Source organism: Pongo pygmaeus, chromosome 18, assembly GCF_028885625.2.
Source record: "Pongo pygmaeus isolate AG05252 chromosome 18, NHGRI_mPonPyg2-v2.0_pri, whole genome shotgun sequence".
Classification (NCBI taxonomy): domain Eukaryota; kingdom Metazoa; phylum Chordata; class Mammalia; order Primates; family Hominidae; genus Pongo; species Pongo pygmaeus.
In genome coordinates this window covers 30,798,781-30,822,968 of record NC_072391.2, presented here as the reverse complement: position 1 = coordinate 30,822,968, position 24,188 = coordinate 30,798,781, and the positions used below count along the sequence as shown (strand labels likewise).

Here is a 24,188-nt window from a genome sequence, read left to right as displayed (position 1 = left end):
GTGGCACTGAGTCAGTCAGTTATGTGAATAGGGATACAGTAGTGGACCATGTCAGAAGGTGATGCATGATCATTTCCAACAGGTGATTTCACAAGTGGCTCTCCATCTCTGTATCCTATAACCCAAGGGGGGGAAAATAGCTTATTCTATGTGGATCATTTACTTTCTGAGGAAGTAGTTTTTTGTGAAATTAATTCATTGTTTTTAAAAAATTCTAGCTTGGCCTTTTTATAGTACAAGATAACCTGGTTCCATCATTTTCCATTTCTTCAAAATTTTATGTCTGAGAGTGGACTTGAGGTTGGCAAGGAAGATGAGAGGATTCTGGGAGAGCTGATTTTCCTGTGCTTCCCCCACAGCAGCAGACGGAGTGGCAGCGGTACTTACGGCAGAGCTTGGAGGTGGTGGCCAAAGTGATGGAGCTCCTGCCCACGCACGCCTTCTCCACACTGGTAATGCGCCGTCCGGGGGAGTGGAGAGTGTAGCGGTTTCTCTGTACACAGAGCATGGCTGGTTGACTCCCCTGGATCTCTCTCTCTCTCCCCTCTTTCCCCTCTATGTAATTTTTAAAAACAGAATACCATAAGTGATGCTCAAACTGAACAAATATTAACATTTCCACAAAATATTAAACCAACTTTTGGAACCTTGTTTAATCTTGAATATAATAGCAATTTGACTAAAGCCTTAATACCTCTATCAGTAGCTTACAAGTGGCCAGGCCGAGTGGGAGCTGTTACTTATAGAAGTTACATTGCTGAAAAGCTGGCCTTTGTAAAGCTTGCTCTTGGCAAATTGCTAGCTTTCTCTGCGTGTGTCTATACGTGCTGGAATCTTTAGTTGTAAAGATTGATTCCCTTCCCTATGTGGTGCGTGTTATTCAAAGAGATTTCATTAAATTCATCACTTTTTCAAGGCAAGGCAGTTATTAGGGTAATTCTTTTTTTTTTTTTTTTGAGACGGAGTCTCACGCTGTTGCCCAGGCCGGACAGTGGCGTGATCTTGGCTCACTGCAACCTCCACCTACTGGGTTCAAGCAGTTCTCCTGCCTCAGCCTCCCGAGTAGGTGGGACTACAGGAGCTCACCACCACACACCCAGCTAACTTTTTGTATTTTTAGTGGAGACGGGGTTTCACCGTGTTAGCCAGGATAGTCTCGATCTCCTGACCTTGTCGTCTGCCCGCCTCTGCCTCCCAAAGTGCTGGGATTTATAGGCATGAGCCACCGCCCCTGGCCATAGGGTCATCTTTTGCATTGAATGACCCAGCTATACTTGTGTTCTCTCCTGGCAAGCTTTGTACTTTGCCATCTGCCTTTCTTAGGGGCCAGTCACGTTTTAATCTTACTGGTGAGTGTAGCAGCTTGCGAAAGAAAGATGCAGCTCCGGTTATGACGTTCTGACTGCTACTTGAGCCAGGGAGCTGACTTCCAAATAATTTGGCCCATCTTATCACTTTACCATGTGCTTTAATAAGGCATAGCTGACATTTCTCTCAAGGTAGAGGTTCCCTTGGATTTGAAGGGAGATATGGTCCCTTCTCAGAGTTCTAGAAGGTGTAGGTCATTTCAGGGTTTGAAATTACTATTAAGAACATAATAGTCATACCACAGTGTCCTTTGCTTTTTTCTTTTAAAAAAAGGGTCGAACTAATACGTTTTCTTTCTTATTCTGTGTATTAATTGGTGGTTTCAATTATAGAAACTGTAGTTAAGGGGGCACTGAAGGGGGGTCATAGCTTTTTAGCTGCATTTAAATGTTTCTAGAGAAAAGGTTTCGATCCTGTTCCTCGCCCCATAGTTGCGTGTTATGTTGTAATGTTAAAATGCTATTAAAACTTGCATTTATGACTTAAAATTTTTGTTGTTGTTGTTTCTTTGTTTTCAGTTCCCTGTTCTTCAGGACAATTTAGAAGTTTATTTGGGATTACAACAGTTTATAGTCACTTCAGGGTCAGGTAAACTCATTTTTATTTTCTAATTTAACCAAACATTCAAAAAACCACCGGACTGATATTTCGTTACTGCTGCCGTTGTTGTCGGAACATGATTTCTTCACTGCAGCCTCCCCACTGGCATCTCTCCCCACTTCTAAACAGGGAACGTTTTTAAAGGCTTATGATAAAAAGCTGTGGGGGAGGTAAAAGATGAGGTCATGACAGTGTATTCCAAGGAGGTGTTTGGAAAAGAAATGGATTTGGAGTAAAGAGACAGGACTTACTAAAAAGCCTCTAATTAATTTCCTTATGTCCTTTCAACCAGCAGGTGTACTAGGGAGAACATGGCCTTGTGCTTTCTTGCTTCCTGCTCACTCTAGAATTGGAAGGCCATAGCGCAGCTGATGGCCTGTAGTCCCCCCGCCCCCTGCACCTGTTGCAAATGGCCCCAGGGGCTGTGACCAGAGCTGGTTGAAAAGGCTTTTGGCTGCTGTTTACAGGCCCTGCCTGCTTGGGGTTTAGGGTTAGCTTGCTTTGTTATTTTGTTGATAACAATAATAATAATAGCTTCCATTTGTAGCTCTCATTACATGCCAGGCACTGTGTTATTGACTTATATTACTTAATTATCTCCATTGTCCTGTGAGGTGTAAGTGCTATTACTAGTTACCCCTGATTTACATAAGAGGAAATTGATGTTCAGAGATGTTAATTTACCCAGGGTCCCATGGCTTTGTTGGTACAAGTCGCTTGATGGTATAATAGGGAATGAAAAAATGACAAAATGTAAATGGGCGCCAGCCGCGATTCTTGTCTATTGGTGCTGTGACCGTGTATGACAATGGGATGCATGCACATTTTGGCCAGCAGTGAGGCCTGCAGTGTGGTTACCCAGCCTGGAAGGCTCCCACTTTTGCTTTTGTCAGAGCAGTTGGATTCAGAAGATCTTGTGTGCTTCTCACTGTTTCCCTTCCTGCTGCTGAGCCTGCCTCCACTTCCCTGTCAAGACCAAGGCACAGCTTGTCTTGCTGGGCCACATTGGTTGCTCTGAAATAGCTCTGAAATAGCTAACATCTGACATTCATTTTTGTCAACTGAAAACACTAGTAACTGAAAGCCACATGTGTCCTCCCTGCCCCATCAGCTGCTGTGCACCACTTCTCACTGCCCTTCCTTCTTCCCAGCGTGCTTCTTACGGGATCTGTCCTGGCTCTGGCATGCAGCCCCTGTGTTGGGTAACTGTTGTTTCAGCCCAGCACAGAGCCGCCCAGTGTGCAGCCCATCTCCTGGATGAGGTTGTGATTCATGGCAGAGCCTCCACAGGAGCCTTTTTCTGAGGCTGTCCGTCTTGGTGGTCTGTGACGGCTGGTTTCCATGACTATATAAGCTTCTAAATAATCTAGTGGGCCCCAGGAGGCTGATGGGCCTTGGCATGCCCCGAATGTAGGCCCTGACTTTGTAGATAGGGTAAGAAATTTAAAAAGTCAAAACTTTAAAAAGACACTTTCAAAACAGACATGCCTGTAAAATGTGCTGTCACCGCTAATGAAAATCATTTGGCTGTGTAGAAGTGCTACAGATGTTTCCAGAAGCCATTTTTGGGAATAATCGTGCCCAGGTGGTCTTTCCTTCAGGACCACTATTCAAATTAGAATGTACTCAGGACCCTGAAGACACTGTTCTTGATCTATTTAAAAAATCAAGCAGGTGTTTTTTCCTCCCCTACACTGACCCTTCAGTGTCCTGTTTACTTTTGTAAAAGCTGGTGTTTTTACATTCTGTTGTGTCTGTCTTTAGGTGAAAGTCTAGTGAATCTGAAACTCTATTTCTGGGACATAGCTGATAATTCTGAGCTCTTCTCCCTAGAAGGATAATGTGATTTATTTTTTCCTATGGGAAATACCGCATACCTGCTTTCACTAAAGCCTGTTTACTGGCAATTTCACAGAACTCGGCTCTTCCAGATCATTTATAAATCTCATCCTCAGCACTGATCCTTGGCTTGTACTCCAGTGGCAAAACCTCTCAGGCCAGAAAAATGCTTATTTCCTGTTTTAAAATGAGCTCTCTCATCCATGACAAAGCATTCCCCCATTTTTGGTGGCTCAGAAGCCAAGTTTCCAGTGCAAAGACTATTAACAAATGGAAACTCTGAGTACATTTTTTCCCCTGGTTCCCATAGCCATTTACCCCCTCAAATAACCTCCATGCCACACCAGTCAGCCTCATGACCCTCAACAGAAACTGCACCCTCTCATCCCTGATAGGCTCTGGGCCTTCCTTCATTTGCATTTACTTTCTAGCCCAGCCTTTAGTTCTTGGGTCTCCTCTGGAGCCTGTGTAAATGGGCGCCAGCCGTGATTCTTGTCTACTCCTGGTGCTGTGACCGTGTATGACAATAGGATGCACATTTTGGCCAGCAGTGAGGCCTGCAGTGTGGTTACCCAGCCTAGAAGGCTCCCACTTTTGCTTTTGTCAGAGCGGTTGGATTCAGAAGATCTTGTGTGCTTCTCACTGTTTCCCTTCCTGCTGCTGAGTCTGCCTCCACTTCCCTGTCAAGACCAAGGCACAGCTTGTCTTGCTGGGCCACGTTGGTTGCTCTGTGCTGCTCTGGCTCCTGGCAGGTTGTCCTTTGCTCCCTCTGTCTTTTCTACCTTACGTGGGTTAAGAAACCCTCATTGGTGGTGTTCCCCTTGCACAGCATTGATGTCTGTATGTGGCCCCAAAGCCTCCATTCTGTATTTGACTTCTGCCACACCTCATTGAGATCTTCCTTCATTGAGACAGTATTTCTCCTCTAAGTAACCCTTTAACTTTTCTGGTTACCCATGCAAACTTTCCTGTCTAAGGGATTATTTTGCCTACAAAATTTTATGTAAGATTTTTAGACTTAAATTGTTTCTTCTGCTTGGGTCCGTTTATGATTTATGATTATGATTTGTTTGTTCTCTCAGAGGGAAATGCCTGAATGCTAATTTTTAGACCTCCCTCAACTCCTCAAAAGGAGAAGACTAAATTATGTTTAAGACTTTTTTTCCCCCTAGGGCAGTGATTTGCCAAGGGGCTGTTCTTTGGATGTGGCTTAGGTCATATCTAGACAGCTTTAGGATGACTTGGTTTGTGGAAGATAGGACTTTTGTGTGGCCATGATGTTTTGTGCCTCCAAACCTTTCAGCATTATTCTCATCTGAAGGTTCTACCTTGCAGATGTCCTGTGCTTTTGGGGGGAAATCTAAGCCTTGGCCAGACAGAAGAAAGTGTGGGTAGATCTGAACAACTTTTCACAGTGGGACACTGGCCTATCCCCTCAAGTTTACTTGATGCCCTGCGTGACTTTTGTGGTGGTGAAATTAGGTTTCTAGGCTGAAGGAGGGGGTGTCAAGGGTAGAGAATTTGATTTGGGGTATTTATTGACCATGTGATTGTCTGCCTTGCAGATAGAACAGGAAAGAACCAGCTATAATTTTGATGAATATGGATCTTATATCACATATGTGTGAAGTGGAACTGTATGGAATTGCAGTTTTGTTGGGTCAGAAGTGATCAAGTGTCAACAGTTTCATATTGTTCAAACTCACAGTTTAAAACACACACCCAGCACTTCCAAGCTGTTTTCCATCCTGGGTACTGCATGCTAGGTACCCATAGTTTTCATCCTAGGTACTGCTCTTTGCTAGACAAAATAGGACAAGTTCAGAGGGGAGGGGATGGCAAGGATTCTTAGGAGGGTAATGAGGGGTTACATCCCCAGGGCTATCATGCTGTCAGCAGGCTTTGGCTTGTTTTGTGTTCTGCCCTCAAGGAGTGGGCCAGGGGTGATGAGCAATCACAGGGAGACTTACTTTACCTGTGTTTGTGACCAAGTTGTCCAGAGATGGAAGGGCTCCCTTGAGCTCCCTAGCATTCAGCCGAGGTCCAGGAAGAGGCTGAAGGGCCAGGTGTGCAGGGGAAGTGCCGGGCAGAGGGGACGGCTTTGTCAGGGCGACTTTTAAGCTCTCTAGTAATTGTCTATTAAGGACCATACTCAAATGGAAACTTGATTTAGGGTAGTGTTTTGGTTTGGTTTTTAAAACAAATACAGTGTTCCCCTTGCGCACTTAAAATACTTAAGAAGCTTGTTCTCAGGTATTCAGCGGGTACCTAGTTGAAGGGATTGGATACCATAGAGAAGTTGGAAACTGGTGGTCAGGGTAGAGCCTGGGGGGAGGTGGAGGTGCGAAATGAAGGTTGAGCATGCAGAGAGTGCCAGGGGCTACTGAAGCAGACTCAGTGACCCTCAGTGTTGCTCTGAGAAAGAAAAGCTGGCCTCCCCTCTTTTTGGGCCTGTACTATGCCATACCCAGTGTCAGGGTGTATTTTTCATTAGAGTTTATTCCCACAGAGCCCTGAGGTCTGGTTGGTGTGCAGAGGAGCAGCAGGTTTTAGAAGTCAACCCTGGGAGTTGGTTGCATAGATATAACCTTGAAAATCCCATTGACATTCAGAGGGTGTATAATTTTGGCACTTCAGTTAACTGAGAGATTGGGGCTGTCTCTTTTGTAGCCCATGAAGTCCGTGTTCCCTTTCGCACAACCAGCGTGATGAAAATCCCTCTCAGTGTGTTGGTTCTGTGAGTTCGTCTGTCTGGGTGGGATGGTCATTCTGTTGCTCTGGTTGGAGGAGGTGGCTTACTCCTTAGCCGCACCCACAGCCTCTGCAGGGCTGCCTCAGGCTGGGAATCTTGTTTCTGCGCCAGGGCACTGCTGTCCTTGTGGAGTGGAGGAGGCAGGAGCAGGTGATTTGGGGCAGGTTAAAACCAGCCTTTGTCACTGGCCCTCTCTCTGTCTGAGGTCCTTCCATGAGTTACCTCTTCTTTCGTTCTCCTGCTCCTTAAGATGCGGCCCTCTGTCCCCTCTTCCAGTCTCGTGTCTTCCTTTGGGGGCTGTTGCAGGCACCGTTGCAAGCCTCATCCCTTGGCGTTGGCGGCGGATCGAGGCATTCAGCCTGCTACTTCATCTGCCACGTGCTTTGTAGGTGTCCACCCTTCCTTTCCGCAGGTGCCACCCATCCGTGTTTACTGTCGGTAATACATGCCAGTATTCCCAGGGACAGGGTGAGGAAGGAACCTGCCTGGGACTCCCTGTCCTGCTCTAGTTTGCCATCTGTTCTGTTGCATCTAAATCATTCATACATTTACGGTCACTCACTCTGTACCAGCTGCTGTGCTGGCTGCTGGACATAGCTGCTCACCACGAGGGATTTTGTGGTCAGTAAGGAGATGGACTTGTAAATCATCGGTTTATCTCCTTGGCATGGGTGCCAAGAAGGAAGGCAGGAGTGGGGAGGCCCCACAGAGACAGGATGCCTCTGAGAGGCTGGAGGCTATGTAGGAGCTTGCAAAGCTTGGGTGGGCAGAGGATGAAATGATCGGCAGTCTAGGCAGAGGCACAGAGACACGAGGCTCTGGGGAATTACCAGTGGGTCTGGATGACATAGTGGCATAGTAGAAGGTGGCGAGGCCATGAGAGACCTGAGTCGATACTGGAGAGTCTAGGCTCTCCCCTTTTAGCAGGAGAGAGCCTCCAGAGGCTTCAGCACCTGCTTCAGGGGAGCTGCAAGCTTAGTCTGGGCTCTGGGAAGCTGATTTTGGAGCACAGCGGGAGGAGGGTTGGTGGTGACCAAGTGTGAGGAGGAGGGTTGGTGATGACCAGTGTGAGTCTCGCCTCCTAAGAGACAGGAGAGAACTGAAGTAGGGGGAGGGAGCAGGTGTGGAAAGTACCTAGGGAGTGCTGGGATCATAGGTGCCCTAGTTATGGTGCCCTAGTGGAGTTACCACCCCACCTTCATTGCTGCTGTGTCAGTGAGAAGGACTCGAATCAGACCTGCAGGTCTCTGTTCTGGCCTGAAAATTCTTACTATTTTTTGTGGACATTTGTGAATAGAGGGATCCAAAAACCAGGGAAGTGACCGAATCAAGGGATGTTTTGTCCTTCATCTTAGCATCCTCCTTGTTCAGTTTGAAGAAGTTGTGTTGAAAAGTAAGGAAATTTCAGACCTTAGTAAGTCACTAGTTCTTTGTTATTTATAATAATTAGAAATACTGAACAATGTTCTGTAGCTTAGAGGGTTATATATTTTAACATGGCCCTTATAATAGTGATACTGAGGCTTAGGAGGGTTGGCACTGAGCCCGGAAGTGGCAGAGGGAATCTGTGTCTTCGGAATCCAAGTCCCATGTTCTTTATTTCATACTGTGCCACCTCCCAGCCTTCAGGGGTGGAGTGCTGAGTATACCCCTTCTCTCTTAGCAGGGGCAGGTCCTAACTGTTGGTCCATTGAAATTTCATTCTGAGATAGAGTCCTATGCTAAAGGAACCAGATTTGGAGTCACATAGACTCAGCGTAGAACACCAGCCTTGCCCTGGAAATGTGACACGTGCTTGGCAAGTGCCTGGGCCTCCCTGGGTGTGCCTCCTTGTATGTAACAGTGGTGGTGTCAGGACCTTACAGGGTCAAAAGGAATCAGATCAGGGGCTCCCTCCATGTTAGCACACCCCAGACTGTCTGCCCCTCCCCACAACTCTGTCTCTGTCCCTGGCCTCTGGAGCACAAACGTGTAGTGTTAGGTGGATACCGGGCCCAGTTACCCTGCTCAGTACTGGGAAGCAGCCCGTGGGTTGCTTTGTTTGGAGAATTGGTTTTGCTGCTGGTTTTGCTGCGTGTGGCTTGCTGGACGAGCTGTTATCTGTAGTATCTAAAACATGGTCTTCCTGTGAAAAACTTTCTGGCGTGTTGTGTTCCAGGACACAGGTTGAACATCACGGCGGAGAATGACTGCCGGCGGCTGCACTGCTCCCTGAGAGACTTGAGCTCCCTGCTGCAGGCCGTGGGCCGCCTGGCCGAGTACTTTATCGGGGATGTGTTTGCTGCACGGTTCAATGATGCCCTCACAGTCGTGGAGAGGTAGGCTGGCAGTTACCTTATGGAGCTGTTCCTTCTTCAGAGTTCAGCTTTACCTTCTTGTGTGAGGGGCAGCATATTGCCAAATAGCTTCTGCTCTGGCCCCGGGTAAATCTAGGCTCTGCCACATACAAGCTGATATGGAACAAATTACTTAACCTCTGTGAACTTCAGGTCCCTCATTTACAATATGAAGTAGATGTTGTTTCCTGTAGGTTTAGTGTGAGAATTAAATGAGATAAAGCCCTTAGCACTGTGCCTAGCACATAACAAAACGCCTGATAAGCTATTTAAGCTATTGTTTCTTTGAAGATCTTGTGTATAAATATAAACACAGTTGTAGACCCAGGAGAAACCAGGAGAGGTCAGTCTTCATGTCTTTCCTCATAGGATAAAGAGATATTAAGAAAGCCCTACTGATAAGGAGTCAACTCCACCATCCAAGTAGGCAGCTAGATGCACAGGGTGCTTTTTGTGGTTTTTCCAGTCCCATTAGGGCCTCGGGAGTGAAAGCTGGGTAGCCTCCACGCCTGGCCCGAAAGGTGGTTCCCAGCCTTTCACCACTGGGCTCCTTTTCGTCTCCTTCCTCTTGGGTCTCGCACCAGGTTTACAGATGCACTTGTTGAGGAACACTTGATTCTACCCAATCAGCAGTCCCTCCTCCCTTTCTCGCGTCAAAAAACCCAAGATGTAAGTGACAGGACATTTAGATCATTTCAAGGCAGCTGTTGAATTGGTTAGATCAAAACTGAGTAGATGTGGATCCAGCCCAAAGCCAAGACACCTGATGCTTCAACTGGCCCAGCAGCCGCATCACTGGTGACGTGCAGAGGGGAAGTGAGCCTCAGGAGCCTGGGTGCATGCATGCCAGACTTCACTGCCACATCTTAGCTGAAAAGCAAAGATAGCCAAGGGGCTTAAATCCCTTAAAAGCCAGATTCGTATTAATAATAAAAACAGCACACAGTAGTAGGACATTTTCTGTGTTTTTGCACATGGTCTTTCATTTTGTTCTGTACTTTGAGAGACAAGCATTGCCGTTTTATTGTTGAGTAAGTACATTGTGGCTCAGCGATGTGAGTGCCTTGCCTCAGTTCACACAGTCCTTGAGAGGGAGAGTGGATTTTGACAGTTTCCTGGGTCCACATGTTGTGCTCTTTCCAAACCATAGCGTTTGTATTGCCAGTCCGTTCCTCCTCCTCTTCTTGTACTGGGCCCATTTGCACTGAGGTTTAGCAGGGATAAGACATATTTTTCTGTCTGAAATCCAAAGATAAGTCCATTATTTGAATTTACTCTGTTAAGCAATATAGATATATCTTATCTGTCAGTTGGCCGGGCGCAGTGGCTCACGCCTGTAATCCCAACACTTTTTGGGAGGCTGAGGCGGGCGGATCACCTGAGGTCAGGAGTTCAAGACCAGCCTAACCAATATGATGAAACCCCATCTCTACTAAAAATACAAAAATTAGCCGGGCGTGGGGGCATGCGCCTGTAATCCCAGATACTCAGGAGGCTGAGATAGGAGAATCGCTTGAACCCGGGAAGTGGAGGTTGCAGTGAGCCGAGATCGCGCCAGTGCACTCCAGCCTGGGCAACAAGAATGAAACTCCGTCTCAAAAAAAAAAAAAAAAAAAAAAAAAGGTATATCTGTCAGTCATCTCAACTTTGTAGTGAGATGATGTCTCAAAGATCCTGAATCATTTGATAGGTCCCTATTTTTCTGCACTGCTTAGATTTGCAAGCCCAGTACTTAAACATACTTGCTATTAATATTTTGTCTTCATTTAGAATAAAATGTGAGAGAAGGCTCTTGTTATGACTACATGACCTTAATAGCCAGTATGATTAGCAGTGTTTTCATTTATTGGTTACATAAAACAAAGCTAATATTAAAACTGCTAAACACAGACACATTAAAAGATGTTTGGAAATGCATTTTTAGTGTAGAACAGGATTTAAACACCAGGTGCATATTGGTATATTGTTTTCTGATAATAACTGTTCTGATCATGAGGACTTCGTGAGACTTCGGGAACTTTAGTTCTTTTGCCCTCACTTTCTTGACTGACCGGAAGTGCTCCTTTTTGATTGCTTTCTTGTTGCTCTCCAGCAATCAGAAATACAAATACAAGTTTGTATTTGTAACAAGTTCCTTAGTTGATTGTTCCGCTGGGACAAAGACAAACACTGCCTTCCCTGGCATCCACTTCCAGGTTTCCTCGCAGAGTAGGCAGAGAGAAACTAGCCAGGTCTTGGGTTTTTTCCCCTTCACTCAGAAAGGAATGTCTTTCAACTCCAGGCGTGGTGGCTCACCTGTAATCCCAGCGCTTTGGGAAGCTGAGGTGAGCAGATCGCTTGAGTCCAGGAGTTCAAGACCAACCTGGACAACATGACGAAACCCGTTTCTACTAAAAAGACAAAAAAATTTAGCTGGGTGTGGTGGCATGCGCCTGTAGTCCCCGCTATGGGAGGGGGCGCTGAGGCGGGAGGATCACTTGAGCCCCGGAAGTCTAGGCTGCAGTGAGCCAAGATCACTACAATCCTCCGGCCTGGTTGACAGAGCAAGACCCTTTCTCAAAAAAAAGAGGAGAGAAAGGAATGTTGTTATGTCTGTAATGAAAGAGGCATTTCCCATTTCCTACTAGATAGAGCTATTAGTTATTGTGTTTAATGCTCGTTAGTATCCAGTGAGCCCTTGAGCAACCAGTGGGCTCAACAGCTTGCTTCTGAAAGAATTGTACTTGAACATAAAACACCTCCGCCTATTCTAGAAACATTTGCTCCTCTCATCTGCCTCCTCCAAAATTTTATCAAATGTTTTCAAATTTGAAGAAGAGTTGAAAGAATTGTACAGGGAATACGCATATACCCACCACATAGATTCTATGGTGGACAGTTTGCTGTATTTTCTTTATTATGTATCAACCCATCTGAAACATTTCCTTTTAAAAATGATTTTAAATAAAAGCTAAGATGGTTTTATCATTATCAATTTTATAGAAAAGTCCATGTCATCCTATTTCGATAAACTGCCAAAAGAGCAGTTCTGTTTTTTTTTTTTTTTTAAACAAAACAAAACAAAACAAACCAAACAGGATTTTGGTCTCGTTCTATTACCCAGGCTAGAGTGCAATGGCATGATCCTGGCTTAGTCCATCCTCAACCTCCTGGGCTCAAGCAGTCCTCCCTACTTAGCCTCTCCCAAGTAGCTGAGACTACAGGCATGTGCCACCACATCTGGATAAAATTTTAAAAGACAGGGTCCTACTTTGTTGTCCAGGCTGGTCTTGAACTCCTGGCCTCAAGTGATCCTCCCACCTTGGCCTCCCAAAGTGCTGGGATTACAGGCATGAGCAACCACATCCTGCCTGCTTTTTAAAAACTATTTTTTATTCTCCTCAATTATAAAACATTATATATTAATTGTAGATAATTTGGAAATGCAGAAAAATAGAGGGAAAAAAATCATCCATAATCTACCCACTCTATCCTCCCCCTAAAACAAGTGGTACCAATAAGCATATTCTGGTGAAAATTCTTCCCGCCTGTCTTCTGTTAATAGATGAACATTCACGATATATTCTGTATATATATTTAGTACAACCATGTCATGTTTAAAACATCCTGAATATTTATCATTAAATATGCCTCTAAGCATTGTTTTTATTGTGTATATTACATTGTATTACCTCCTCTGGATTGGATATTTATATTGTTGTCAAAGTTTTTGACACCTTCAATAAGGCTTTAGTTAATGTGCTTGTATATAAATCTTTATGCATATCTCAGATTATTTCCTTGGCATAAAATTGAAAGTCTGGTCTTGATTCTTTTTTGTATATGGAAAAAGTCTGCCCTTACGCTCTTTGTTGGTACCAGCCTTGTCTGTTTTGTCTGTCTTAGTTCATAAGCCGAATGTTCTTGTTTACCTGCCTCTTTGCCAACAGGTTGGTCAAAGTCACTCTGTACGGATCTCAGATAAAATTGTACAACATTGAAACTGCTGTGCCATCAGTATTGAAACCTGACCTCATTGATGTGTAAGTCTAGAGTTTGATGTTTGTGCATTTTTAGGAAAGACCTTGCCTGCAGTCTCCAGATGATTTTATTGAGAAAAAGGAACAGTAGTGGCTGCCATGAATCGGGGAAAAACTCTTAAACTGCAAACCTAGAAAGAGAGAGAGATTTTTTTGACTATATGTCTGGGGCAGAGGTGGTTGGAGAAAGTGGAATTAGGTAAGTGAGAGATGGGATGGAGATTCTATGGAGTAGGCATTTCAGGAGGAAAGAACAGTACAGGCTGAGACAGTCACACAGGCAGGAGGTGGCTACTCCATGTGGTGCAAGAAGAGACTGGATAGGTGTGTTGGGACTAATGGGAAACATCTCAGATGCCATCAGTCTTTCCTGTAGATCATTGACTAAAACTGTAGGATACTGTAGGATGCAGAAGAATGCTTGGGGAACACATTTCTCAGAGATTCTGATTTTAGCAGAATGGCATAAGGCCATAAGGCTTGGGTATTTGCGTATTAAACAAGAACCCCAGGTTATTTTGAAGCAGGACATCTAGAGACCACCTACAGAGCTACCTACAGAAACTCTACAGATAACATGGGATGCTGTTAGGAAAGTGACATATGGAAGGACAGGGACAGGAGATGGGCATTATCCCAGAGACTTCACTGCCCGGAAGACTTGCTTTAGACGAGAGCAGGGGGTTGGCAAACTATGGCCTTTGCCAAATCTGGCTTACTGACTGCTTTTGTAAATAAAGTTTTATTGAAACATAGCTACATTGATTTACATATGGTCTGGGAGTGGTTTTGCACTACAGCAGCAGAGTAGAGTAGCTGTGACAGAGTGTATGTATGCCCTGCAAATCTGAAAATATATACACTCGGGTCTTTACAGAAAAGGTCTGCCGACCCCTGCTGTAGAGCATTCTTGAGCTGCAGATTAGATAAATGATGGAAAGAGAATCTTACTTACTATGGTGGTTTTAAACTTTTAAAAAATATATTGCTTTCCCTTTTGAGAATTTAGAGAAAGTTGTAAAGCATCTCCCAAGAAAGATGCCAGTTTCCTTATACATACAACAACTTGTACACATTTTGGGAGTTTCAGAGCCCCTCCTTTCAGCCTTGAGGAGCTCTACAGATGTGCTAGATTGACTGAAATTCTTACTCCTAATGCTGACTTTGATGTCCTTTCTCCTTATTTTGGTATTTAGAACTTAAAGGGTAACGTGATTCTAAATATAAAATAAAATTTTAAATGTAAAATACAAAATAACTATGTGGTCACTATGAATTTCAAACTTTCAGTAACTATATTTCCTTACTTTAAAGTACTAGCACATTTTCTTACCCAACTGCTAATTTTGAAAAAGTTCAAACCTATAGAAAATGAGAAAAACAGGTGAATAAGCACCCATGGACCCTTAGCCTAGAGTAACAAATTATAAATTGGCTTTTGTTTCTTGTGCCTTCTCTGCACACAATACATGATTATTATTATTATTATTATTTTGCTGAGCCATTTGAAAATAAACTGCATGGCTGAACGTGATGATTCTTACCTGTAATCCCAGCACTTTGGGAGGCCGAGGCAGGCAGATCACTTGAGGTCAGGAGTTCGAGTCCTGCCTGGCCAATGTGGTGAAACCCTGTCTCTACCAAAAAATATAACAATTACCCGGGCATGGTGGCACTTGCACCTGTAGTCCCAACTACTTGGGAGGCTGAGCTGGGAGAGTCGCTTGAACCCGGGAGGCTGAGATCACACCACTGCTCTCCAGCCTGGGTGACAGAGTGAGACCCTGTCTCAAAAAAGAAAAGAAAGAAAATAAATTGCAGACATGTCACTTCACCCGTAAATCCTTCAGTGTGTGTATCCTAGAAATAAGTTCATTCAGCTCTTTAACTATGATATCATTATCAACCCTCACATAATTTAATACATACAATAATGTCATCTCATATATAGTCCATATTAAAATTTCTTCAGTTGTCCCAGGAATGTTTTTGTATCCTTTTTTCTTTTCTTGGATCCAAGGTCTAACTAATCATGAGCCACACATTAAATGTATCTCCTGTAATCTAGAACAGTTCACCCAATTGTGTTTGTATGTCTGCATGTGCGTGTGTGTGTGAGTGACTGAGGACCTTTTGCAGATCCAGATATTAATTTTTTTAAAAGCGTGTCCTACAATCTGGATTTGTCTAATTATTTCCATTGTATTAGATTCAGTTTAAACATTTTTAGCAAGGTTACTACATAGGCAATGATGTGCCTTTCCTCTTGCATCATGTCAGAAGGCTCTTAATATCAAATTTCCCTGTAATTGTTGATGCTGAGTTTGATTTTAAAATGGTGTCTAGGCTGGGCACACTGGCTCATATTTGTAATCCCAGCACTTTGGGAGGTTGAGGTGGGAAGATTGCTTGAGCCCAGGAGTTTGAGAGGAGCCTGGGCAACATAGTGAGACTCTGTCCCTACCAAAAAAAAAAAAAAAAAAAAAAATAGCCGGACATAGTGGTGCATGCCTGTGGCCCCAGCCACTTAGGAGGCTGAGCCAGGAGAATTGCTTGAGCCCAGGAGTTGGAGGCTGCAGTGAGCTATGATTGTGCCACTGCACTCCTGCCTGGGCAACAGAGCGAGACCCTGTTTCAGCAACATAAATAAGTAAATAAAGTGGTATCTGCCTATATCCTAATTCTGTCTGCTGAAAGGTCTTAGAAACAGTGACACTCCAGTAGCAATCCTACCCCTTTTCCCCAGGTCTTGGTTTCTCAAATCCATTCTCCAGAGCACCTTGGAGAAAAAAAGCTCAAGTCTGGGGGCGGGGGTGATGTTGGACAATCTTGCCAAGTCAGCAAGTAAGGAAGTGCTCAGTGACTGTTGGGAACATGTGAAGAGGATGCAGGACCCAGCTTGAAAGGGTTCTTCCTGGTCAAACTTGACAGTTCAGTCATCAAGAAAGAATAAGGACAATAATGAATTATACCAGTTTGAATGAAAATAATCTACTCATTCAAAGTGATTAACAGGCTAGGCCGGTGCAGAGCCTCACACCTGCAATCCCAGCCCTTTGGGAGGCCAAGGCAGAAGGATCGCTTGAAGTCAGGAGTTTGAGACCAGCCTGGCCAACATAGACCCCGTAAAAATACGAAAGTTAGCCTGGCATGGTGGCATGGACCTGTAGTCCCAGCTACTTGGGAGGCTGAAGCAGGAGAATCACTTGAGCCCAGAAGGTTGAGGCTGCAGTGAGCCATGATCATGCCCCTGCATGCCAGCCTGAGCAACAGAATATGACCCTGTCTCAAGTAAACAAACAGATAAACAAAAACCCAAAGTGATTAACAAAATAAGGATGAGAGGAGGAAAAGCCTCCTTTTAGAGAAGACTGCCAACTAATGAGGAGAAAAGGAAAGATAGAAAAATTACCAATTCACAACCACCAATGTAATACTGATTTAGGCAGGAGTCGTTAATAAATGCCCAAACCATGAGGAACACTGTCTTTGTGTCACCTCATAGTAGTATCACCTTACAGCTTACTAATTATTACCGAAAGGTAATTACATTTAGGTATGTTAGAAGGCCTGGTGTCACAACTGTCTCTCCTTGTTTAAGATTGATTGTTTATTATATTTGAAGAATTGCATACTTTTTTGATGTATATTTTGTTGCATGTACGATGCAGTCAGTACAGCCTTTGCTGAAACCAAGCATAGTCTTTGCTGCCTCAGTTATCCCCTAGCCAGGTAGAATGTATGGTGCAGTGGAAGCTTAAACTCCAAAATCTGACATCAAAGCTCTGTTTATAAAGCTGTCACACCTGGTAGTTGTCTGTGCTTTAGTCTGCAGCTAGGAATGTTAAATTTGTACTAGTTCTGAAGTCAACACATGATCACTTAAGTTCTTTGATTTTGCTTTTATAATTTACCTTTCTCTTAGGTGAGCATGTGTCACAGAAAGATTGAATAAGATTCAGTAGACATTGACTAACTGCCTTCTGTGCTCTAGTCAGCGGTGGCAATGTTTAGATGATGAATATCTTAGTTTTTAGGTTCTACGTGAACCAGTAAATGATTTCTATGCTGTTGCCCATGTCTTAGAACAGCAAATGCAGTGGATGCAATTCTTACCTCCTATGAAAATAAGTTGAACGCTAATATGTTTTCACCTTAACCTTTAAAATCACATCTTCTTTTCTTTCTGCAGGCATGCTCAGTCCCTGGCTGCGCTGCAGGCTTACTCTCACTGGTTAGCACAGTATTGCAGTGAAGTTCACCGGCAGAACACGCAGCAGTTCGTGACACTCATCTCTACTACCATGGATGCAATCACACCTCTAATCAGCACCAAGGTCTCGAAACAGCAAAGCCTACACCTTTTATCTAACTCTCTGTCTCTCCTTCTGTTCCTATACCCATTTACTAGAAAATCTAAATATGACACAGAGTTAGACCCATAAATCTTTCTGCTGTTATACACCTGTTTTATTTCATGTTCTTTTTTAGTTGTAGCCTACATACATTCAAATACAACTTTACTTTTTTAGTTATCTAAATTCCACATGAATACATGCTCACTGTGAAAAAGTAAAATATCGTTCAGATTTCCAGACTAAAAAGTTGTGATACCTCTGAAACATTTTCCTTCGTGCGGTAAGCACAGTTGGGCATTGGTTGTGCAGGCACACCTCGTTTTATTGTGCTTCACAGATACTGTGTTTTTTTGCAAGTTGAAGGCTTATGGCAACCCTGCATCAAGCAAATCTGTCAGCGCCATTTTTTTTGACAGTATTTGGTGCTTCCATGTGTTACATTTTGGTAATTGTTAGAATATTTCAGACTTTTTTGTTACTATATCTTACAGTGATTTGTGATCAGTGATCTTTAATGTTACTATTGTAATTATTTTGGAGTGCCACAAACCAAAGACTGCAAACTTGATTGATAAATGTGTGTGTTTTGACTGCTCTACTGATTGGAAGCTTCCCCATCTTCCTGTCTTTAGGCCTCCCTATTCCCTGAGCCATTTAGTAACCCTACAATGACCTTTACATGTTCAAGTGAAAGGAAGAGTCACATGTCTCTTACTTTAAATAAAAATCTAGAAATGATTAAGCTTAGTGAGGAAGGCATGTCAAAAGCCAGGATAGGCCAAAGGCTCTTTTTTTTTTTTTTGTCGTTGTTGTTGTTGTTGAGACGGAGTCTTGCTCTGTCGCCCGGGCTGGAGTGCAGTGGCGTGATCTTGGCTAACTGCAAGCTCCGCCTCTCGGGTTCACGCCATTCTCCTGCCTCAGCCTCTTGAGTAGCTGGGACTACTGGCACCCGCCGCCAGTAGTATTTTTTTGTATTTTTTGTAGAGATGGGGTTTCACCGTGTTAGCCAGGATGGTCTTGATCTCCTGACCTCATGATCCGCCTGCCTCGGCCTCCCAAAGTGCTGGGATTACGGGTGTGAGCCACCGTGCCCGGCCTGGCCAAAGGTTCTTGAGCCAAACAGCCAAGTTGTGAATGCAAAGGAAAAGTTCTTGGAGGAGATTAAAATTTCTGCTTCAGTGAACACATGAGTGATGAGAAAGCAGAACAGCCTTATTGTTGTTGATATGGAGAAAGTTTCAGTGGTTTGGATAGACCAAGCTAGCCACAACATTCCCTTAAGCCAAAGCCAAATCCAGATCAGGCCCTTCAGTTCTGTGAAGGCTGAGAGAAGTGAGGAAGCTACAGAAGAAAAGTTGGAAGCTAACACAGGTTGGTTCATGAGGTTTAAGGAAAGAAGCCATCTCCAGGATGAAGCAGCAAGTACTGATGGAGAAGCTGCAGCAAGTTCTGCAGAAGTTCTAGATCACTGCTGAAGGTGGCCACACTAAACAACAGATTTTCTGTGTAGATGAGACAGCTTTATACTGGAAGAAGGTGCCATCTGGGACTTGGATAGCTAGAGAGGAGGAGTCAGTGCCTGGCTTCAGAGCTTCAGAGGACAGGCCAACTCTCTTTTAGGGGGCAACTGTAACTGGAGACTTCAGGTTGAAGCCGGTGCTCATGTATCATTCTGAAAATCCTAGGGCCCTTAGGAATTATGCTGAATCCACTTTGCCTGTCTCTATAAATAGAACAACAAAGCCTGAATGACAGCACATCTGTTTACATCATGGTTTACTGAATATTTTAAGCTCATTATTGAGACCTGCTCAGAAAAAAAGATTCCTTTCAAAATCTGCTGATTGGCAATGCACCTGGTTACCTAAGGCCTCAGATGGAGATATTCAAAGATACTAGTTTCCATGGCTGCTCACACAACATCCATTCTGTAGTTCTGTAGCCCATGGGTCAAGGGGTAATTCTGGCTTTCAAGTCTTATTGTTTCAGAAATACATTTCATAAGACTATAGCTGCCATAGATAGTGGTTCCTCCAATGGATCTGGGCAAATAAACTGAAAACCTTCTGGGAAGGATTCACCATTCTAGATGCCATTAAAGACATTCATGATTCACGGAAGCAGGTCAAAATATCGGCATTAATGGGAGTTTGGAAGAAGCTGGTTCCCAGCCTCATGGATGACTTTAAGGGGTTCAGGACTTCAGTAGAGAAAGTAACTGCGGATGTGGAAATAACGGGAGAACTAGAGGCGGAGTCTGAAGATGGGATGGAATTGCTGCAATCTCAGATCAAGCTTGAACAGATGAGGACTTGCTTCTTGTAAATGACCAAAGAAAGTGGGTTTTTGAAATGGAATCAGCTGGTGAAGATGCTGTGAACATTGTTGAAATAACAGAGGATTAGAATAACACATAAACTCAGTTGATGAAGGAGCAGCAGGGTTTGAGAGGACTGACTCCAACTTTGAAAGAAGTTCTACTGTGGGCAAAATGCTATGAAACAGCACTGCATGCTCCAGAGAAATATTTCATGAAAGGAAGTCAATCGATGCAGCAAACTTCATTGTTGTCTTATTTTAAGTAATTGCCACAGCCACCCCAACTTTGAGCAACCACCACCCTATTCAGTCAGCAGCAGTCACATTCAAGGAAGACCCTTCACCAGCAAAAAGATTACCACTCTGAAGGCTAGATGATTGTTAGCATTTTTAGCAATAAACTACTTTTTAATTAAGATATGTACATTGTTTCTTAGACGTAATGCTATTGCACACTTTATAGACTACAGTATAGTGTAAACAAAACTTTTATATGCATTGGGAAACAAAAAAATTAGTGTGCTTGCGTTATTGCATAATTTGCTTTATTGTGGTGGTCTGGAGCTGAACCTGCAATATCTCTGAGGTATGCCTGTATATCCTTCCAGACTTTTTTCTCTTTTTATGTAATAAGTAATAACTAAGTTTGTAGATAGCTAGAGATATAGCTACTTTTGCCTAACAGTATGCCTTGGTTTTCCTTTACATATGTAGAGCAACTTCAGATTTTCAAAATGTCCAGTGGTTTTTTTTTTTTTTTGTGAGGATGTATAATAATTTTCCTATTGCTAGAAATGAGCATTCCTTTTATGTCCATCTTCCATATGCTAGTGGGCCTGTAGGATAGATTCCTGGAAGTGGAATTACTGAGTCAAAGGTTATAACCATGTTAAAACTGGACAGATTCTATTATGTTACCTCAAAGTCTGCTATATTACTAGAGCATATATGTGTTTATTCTTTGAATTTTTTTTGTAGTTTTAGTCATACATAGCATTTTATACATTTTTAAACAATGTATTATTTTAATAACAATGTGTTGCTTTCCATAAATTTATGTTGTATTTATAATTATAACTTTGAAAATAGTTCTATCCCATCAGGAATATGTTTCATTATTTTCCTAGCCATTGCTGGACTTCTAGGCTGCCTCCCTTAAAAAATAAAAAATTATTATAAAGAATTCTGAAATGCATGCATTCATGAATGTAGCTTTACCCTTTTAGGTAATCTTAGAGTAAGTGATTATAGGTGATCTTAAGAGTAAGGGTTAAAGGTTAGGAATATTTTGTGACTTTGGGAAATCATAGTAATTTTTTTCCCGAAGTAATTCTGCCTGCCTTGACTTTTTGGTGTGCTGTTTTTATCTTAGTCTTAACCAGCATTAGGTCCCATCTGTAACACGTTTTTCTCCTTTGCTAATTTGAAAGCAACAGTGGTAATTGAACCAAGTATTTGATAGGCATGCTGAAGGGAAAGCAGTAGGAGAGACTGGCCTGAGTGTTAAGGCACAGAAGAGTGGGGGGCTCGGGGAGATCTTGGCTCTGCTGGAGCAATTAGTGAGGTGAAGAATTCTAGGACCTGGATGACATGCCAGGGAGTGTGATTTAATAGCTGATAGGGAGCCACTGCAGACTCTGAGCTGAGAAGTGCCTGAGTTCAAGGCTGCTGGTGACTGTGAAAGAGGAACGGGAGGAGGTGATAATGGCTGTGGCAGGAGCTGTGGACATGACAGAGAAGATGGGCTTCTCTTGTAGTCATCATAGGAAAAATTCTTGAGCTAGATAGAGCCTAGGTGGTGTAATTTGGAAACCAAGAACCACACGTAGCTTGTGGCTGCCTCAGCAAAGTTCGAATCCCAGTCTTACAGGGATGTGGTGAGCCGATGTGCCCTCTTCCCTCTACAGGTCCAAGACAAGCTGCTGCTATCTGCATGCCACTTACTGGTCTCACTGGCCACCACCGTGCGGCCCGTCTTTCTGATCAGCATCCCTGCAGTGCAGAAAGTATTCAACAGAATCACTGATGCCTCTGCCCTGCGACTTGTTGATAAGGTGAGGCCCCAGAGCTCCCCGGGGTCCCCAGGGCTGTGTGACTGAGACCCAAGGAAGCTGAGGAAGAAGAGTCTGGCCTTTGATTTTGTACTCAGAGCTTACAGGCTGTACCAGCATAGACGGATTTCTTATGTGTGTGGCACTGACACAGACAGTGATTCTCATCGTGCCCATTCTAAGGCAGGCAGTCAGTGTGCTGATTCAGGCGTGGAAAAGCACCTCCCAGTGTGCAGAAAGATTTTGCTGCTTTGCAGCCTGGTAATTTCGGCCAGTGTTGTGAGATTCTCTTTGCGTTCTTTCTGATCCAAAGCAGTCTGGTATTTGTTGTCACTGTTCTGTGTGTGTTCTTTGGGGTGAGAAGTGTCAGGCAAGTGCATTTTCTTAGAATCCTCAAAGGCGGCTCAGGCTAGAAGTTTAAAAACCCCCTAACGGGAGGGCAGGAAGGTTTGAAGAGGGCACCAGAGGGTACCAGGATGTGATTGCAGGATGCGACCTGGTGGTAGGGGCATGGATTGTCATGGATTCTCCCGCAAGTCCTGCTCTAAGTAGCTTCTCAGAGGACTCAGAAGCCACCAGCTGAGCAATGCCTGAGATTCAGTGTCTGCAGTGTGATTTCTCCCTCTCTAATACTTCAGGTATCAGGTTAGAGAGGAAACGAGAGCTCCAGGAATGATGCTTGAGGTTGGCTCTGGGTTATGCTAGACCTAGACATGGTGCTATTACTTCATTTCATCTTCCTCCCTAAGTTGCCTTCCAGTTGGACCAAAGGCCCTGCCCAGGTTATAAGAAACGAGCCTGGGGGCTAGGATTCCAGGTTTGCAGCCAGCGGGTGCTGAAGGCTGTGTTGGGCATGCCGCTCCACTGTCTTTGGCTCTGACCTCTGATGGATGCCTTTGGGGTCTCTTGTAGGCCCAGGTGTTGGTGTGCCGAGCCCTCTCTAACATCTTGCTGCTTCCGTGGCCAAACCTTCCAGAGAATGAGCAGCAGTGGCCCGTGCGCTCCATCAACCACGCCAGCCTCATCTCTGCACTCTCCCGGGACTATCGCAACCTGAAGCCCAGTGCTGTTGCCCCACAGAGAAAGATGCCACTGGATGACAGTAAGTGACCCCTAGGCTAGGACAGCTGGGGAAGGAGGTAGGCAGGCATCGTTCTTTGTGGCAGATGAGATTTGCCCCGGAGGCTCCTGAGGTAAATTTTTTTTTGTCCACAGTCCCACAGAGGCTGAGCAGGAAGTCACACTCGGGGGTGGGATCCTGCTACCTTTGGAATTCAGTTAAGACAACAGCCAGACCTATTTCCCGAATCAAACTGTCCCTTCTCTTATTTAAAATGTAAAAAATGCTGGAGCCCTAAGAAAAAATGGAAGACACTGGTGATGGTTGGTGACTTCTGTCTATAAAATACATCTTAAGGTGGTTATTGATCTATTTCAGATGCTTGTGTAGGCAAGCAAAGCAGTTCACCTCTACACGCTGGGAAAATGCGCTCAAGAACTGTTTTTTCCAGATTGATTTCAACCTTTTTCCAAATACAGATCTTCCAGAGTTTTGAAAGAGCTTGGTTTCTTAAAAAATGGCACTTGAAGTTTGCTTGTTTATATTAAAGAAAGAGGGAAAAAAATGAATAAGGAAATACCTCTTTGAAATAACAAGTAGTACCGAAATATTTTAAAAATACGATCTCCTTTCACAAAAAGAAAATAATAGAACATTATTAGATGGTGCCATTTATGGAATGTCAGCAAAAATGCTTTGTGAAATGTCAGAAATAGTAATAAATACTATATTCTTTAAAAAACACTACTTTTATAACCAGGAAGATTAACATATGTGCATTGTACAAATATATTAAAATAGAATAATATAAAGAAGGAAAAAGTAACTCCTAAATCTGACCAGTTTTAATATTTTAGAAAGTAACCATTTTAACCATGCTTCCTCCTTACCTTCCCTTTTCTATTTTAAAATATGCTTCATGGTTACATAGCTGGATGAGAGTAGCTGACATATTGAGGGTATACTGTGTACTAGGCTTTTTGCCTTGGTGATTTTATATCCATCGTCAAGTCTCTGGCTGTGCCAGCATCAACTTTCAAAGTCTGGTGTTGGTCTCTTCCTGGTTCTAAGTATTTTTCAAAAATCAGTAATTCATTCAGTTCTCACATCAGCCTTTTGAGTTCGGTACTGTTATGATCTTGATTGATGATTAGCATGAGGAAGCTGAGGTCTAGAAGATTAAGGAACTTTCCCAGGGCTTGCATCCAGCTGTTTTGGAGTCACGCTTTATCACGTGTAATGGTCTCCTTTCCGCACTTTATCTTACATGGGAGTTATGTTGGTCTGCATGGGCGAGGATATGCTCAGTGGTAACAAACAACTCCAAAAGCGAAGTGGCTTAATACAAGAAGAAAAAGGATATGTTGTTTGTACTATATGTCCAGCTTGGGTCAGCAGAGTGGGGAGGTCACATAGGGACCCAGGCTGTGGAAGGCTCCATTTCAGTGTGTTCACTCTGGAAGAGATTGCGGTGAATTGCGTAGTG

At 43.7% G+C, this 24,188-nt stretch overlaps 1 protein-coding gene across 13 annotated transcripts in view; it reads left to right on the top strand.

Annotated features, from left to right (window-relative positions):
- Positions 1 to 24,188, top strand: part of XPO6 (exportin 6) — a 114,374-nt gene that overhangs the window by 77,860 nt on the left and 12,326 nt on the right. For 9 of the 13 annotated variants that reach the window (XM_054452726.2, XM_054452722.2, XM_063654704.1 and 6 more), the window contains 7 exons: positions 360 to 452; positions 1,887 to 1,956; positions 8,718 to 8,877; positions 12,825 to 12,917; positions 17,107 to 17,251; positions 21,499 to 21,645; positions 22,555 to 22,744. In XM_054452726.2, the coding sequence (XP_054308701.1) occupies positions 360 to 452; positions 1,887 to 1,956; positions 8,718 to 8,877; positions 12,825 to 12,917; positions 17,107 to 17,251; positions 21,499 to 21,645; positions 22,555 to 22,744 (898 nt within the window). The remainder of the gene's footprint in view (positions 1 to 359; positions 453 to 1,886; positions 1,957 to 8,717; positions 8,878 to 12,824; positions 12,918 to 17,106; positions 17,252 to 21,498; positions 21,646 to 22,554; positions 22,745 to 24,188) is intronic. The other 4 variants (XM_063654709.1, XM_063654705.1, XM_063654708.1 and 1 more) reach the window with 1 other exon arrangement.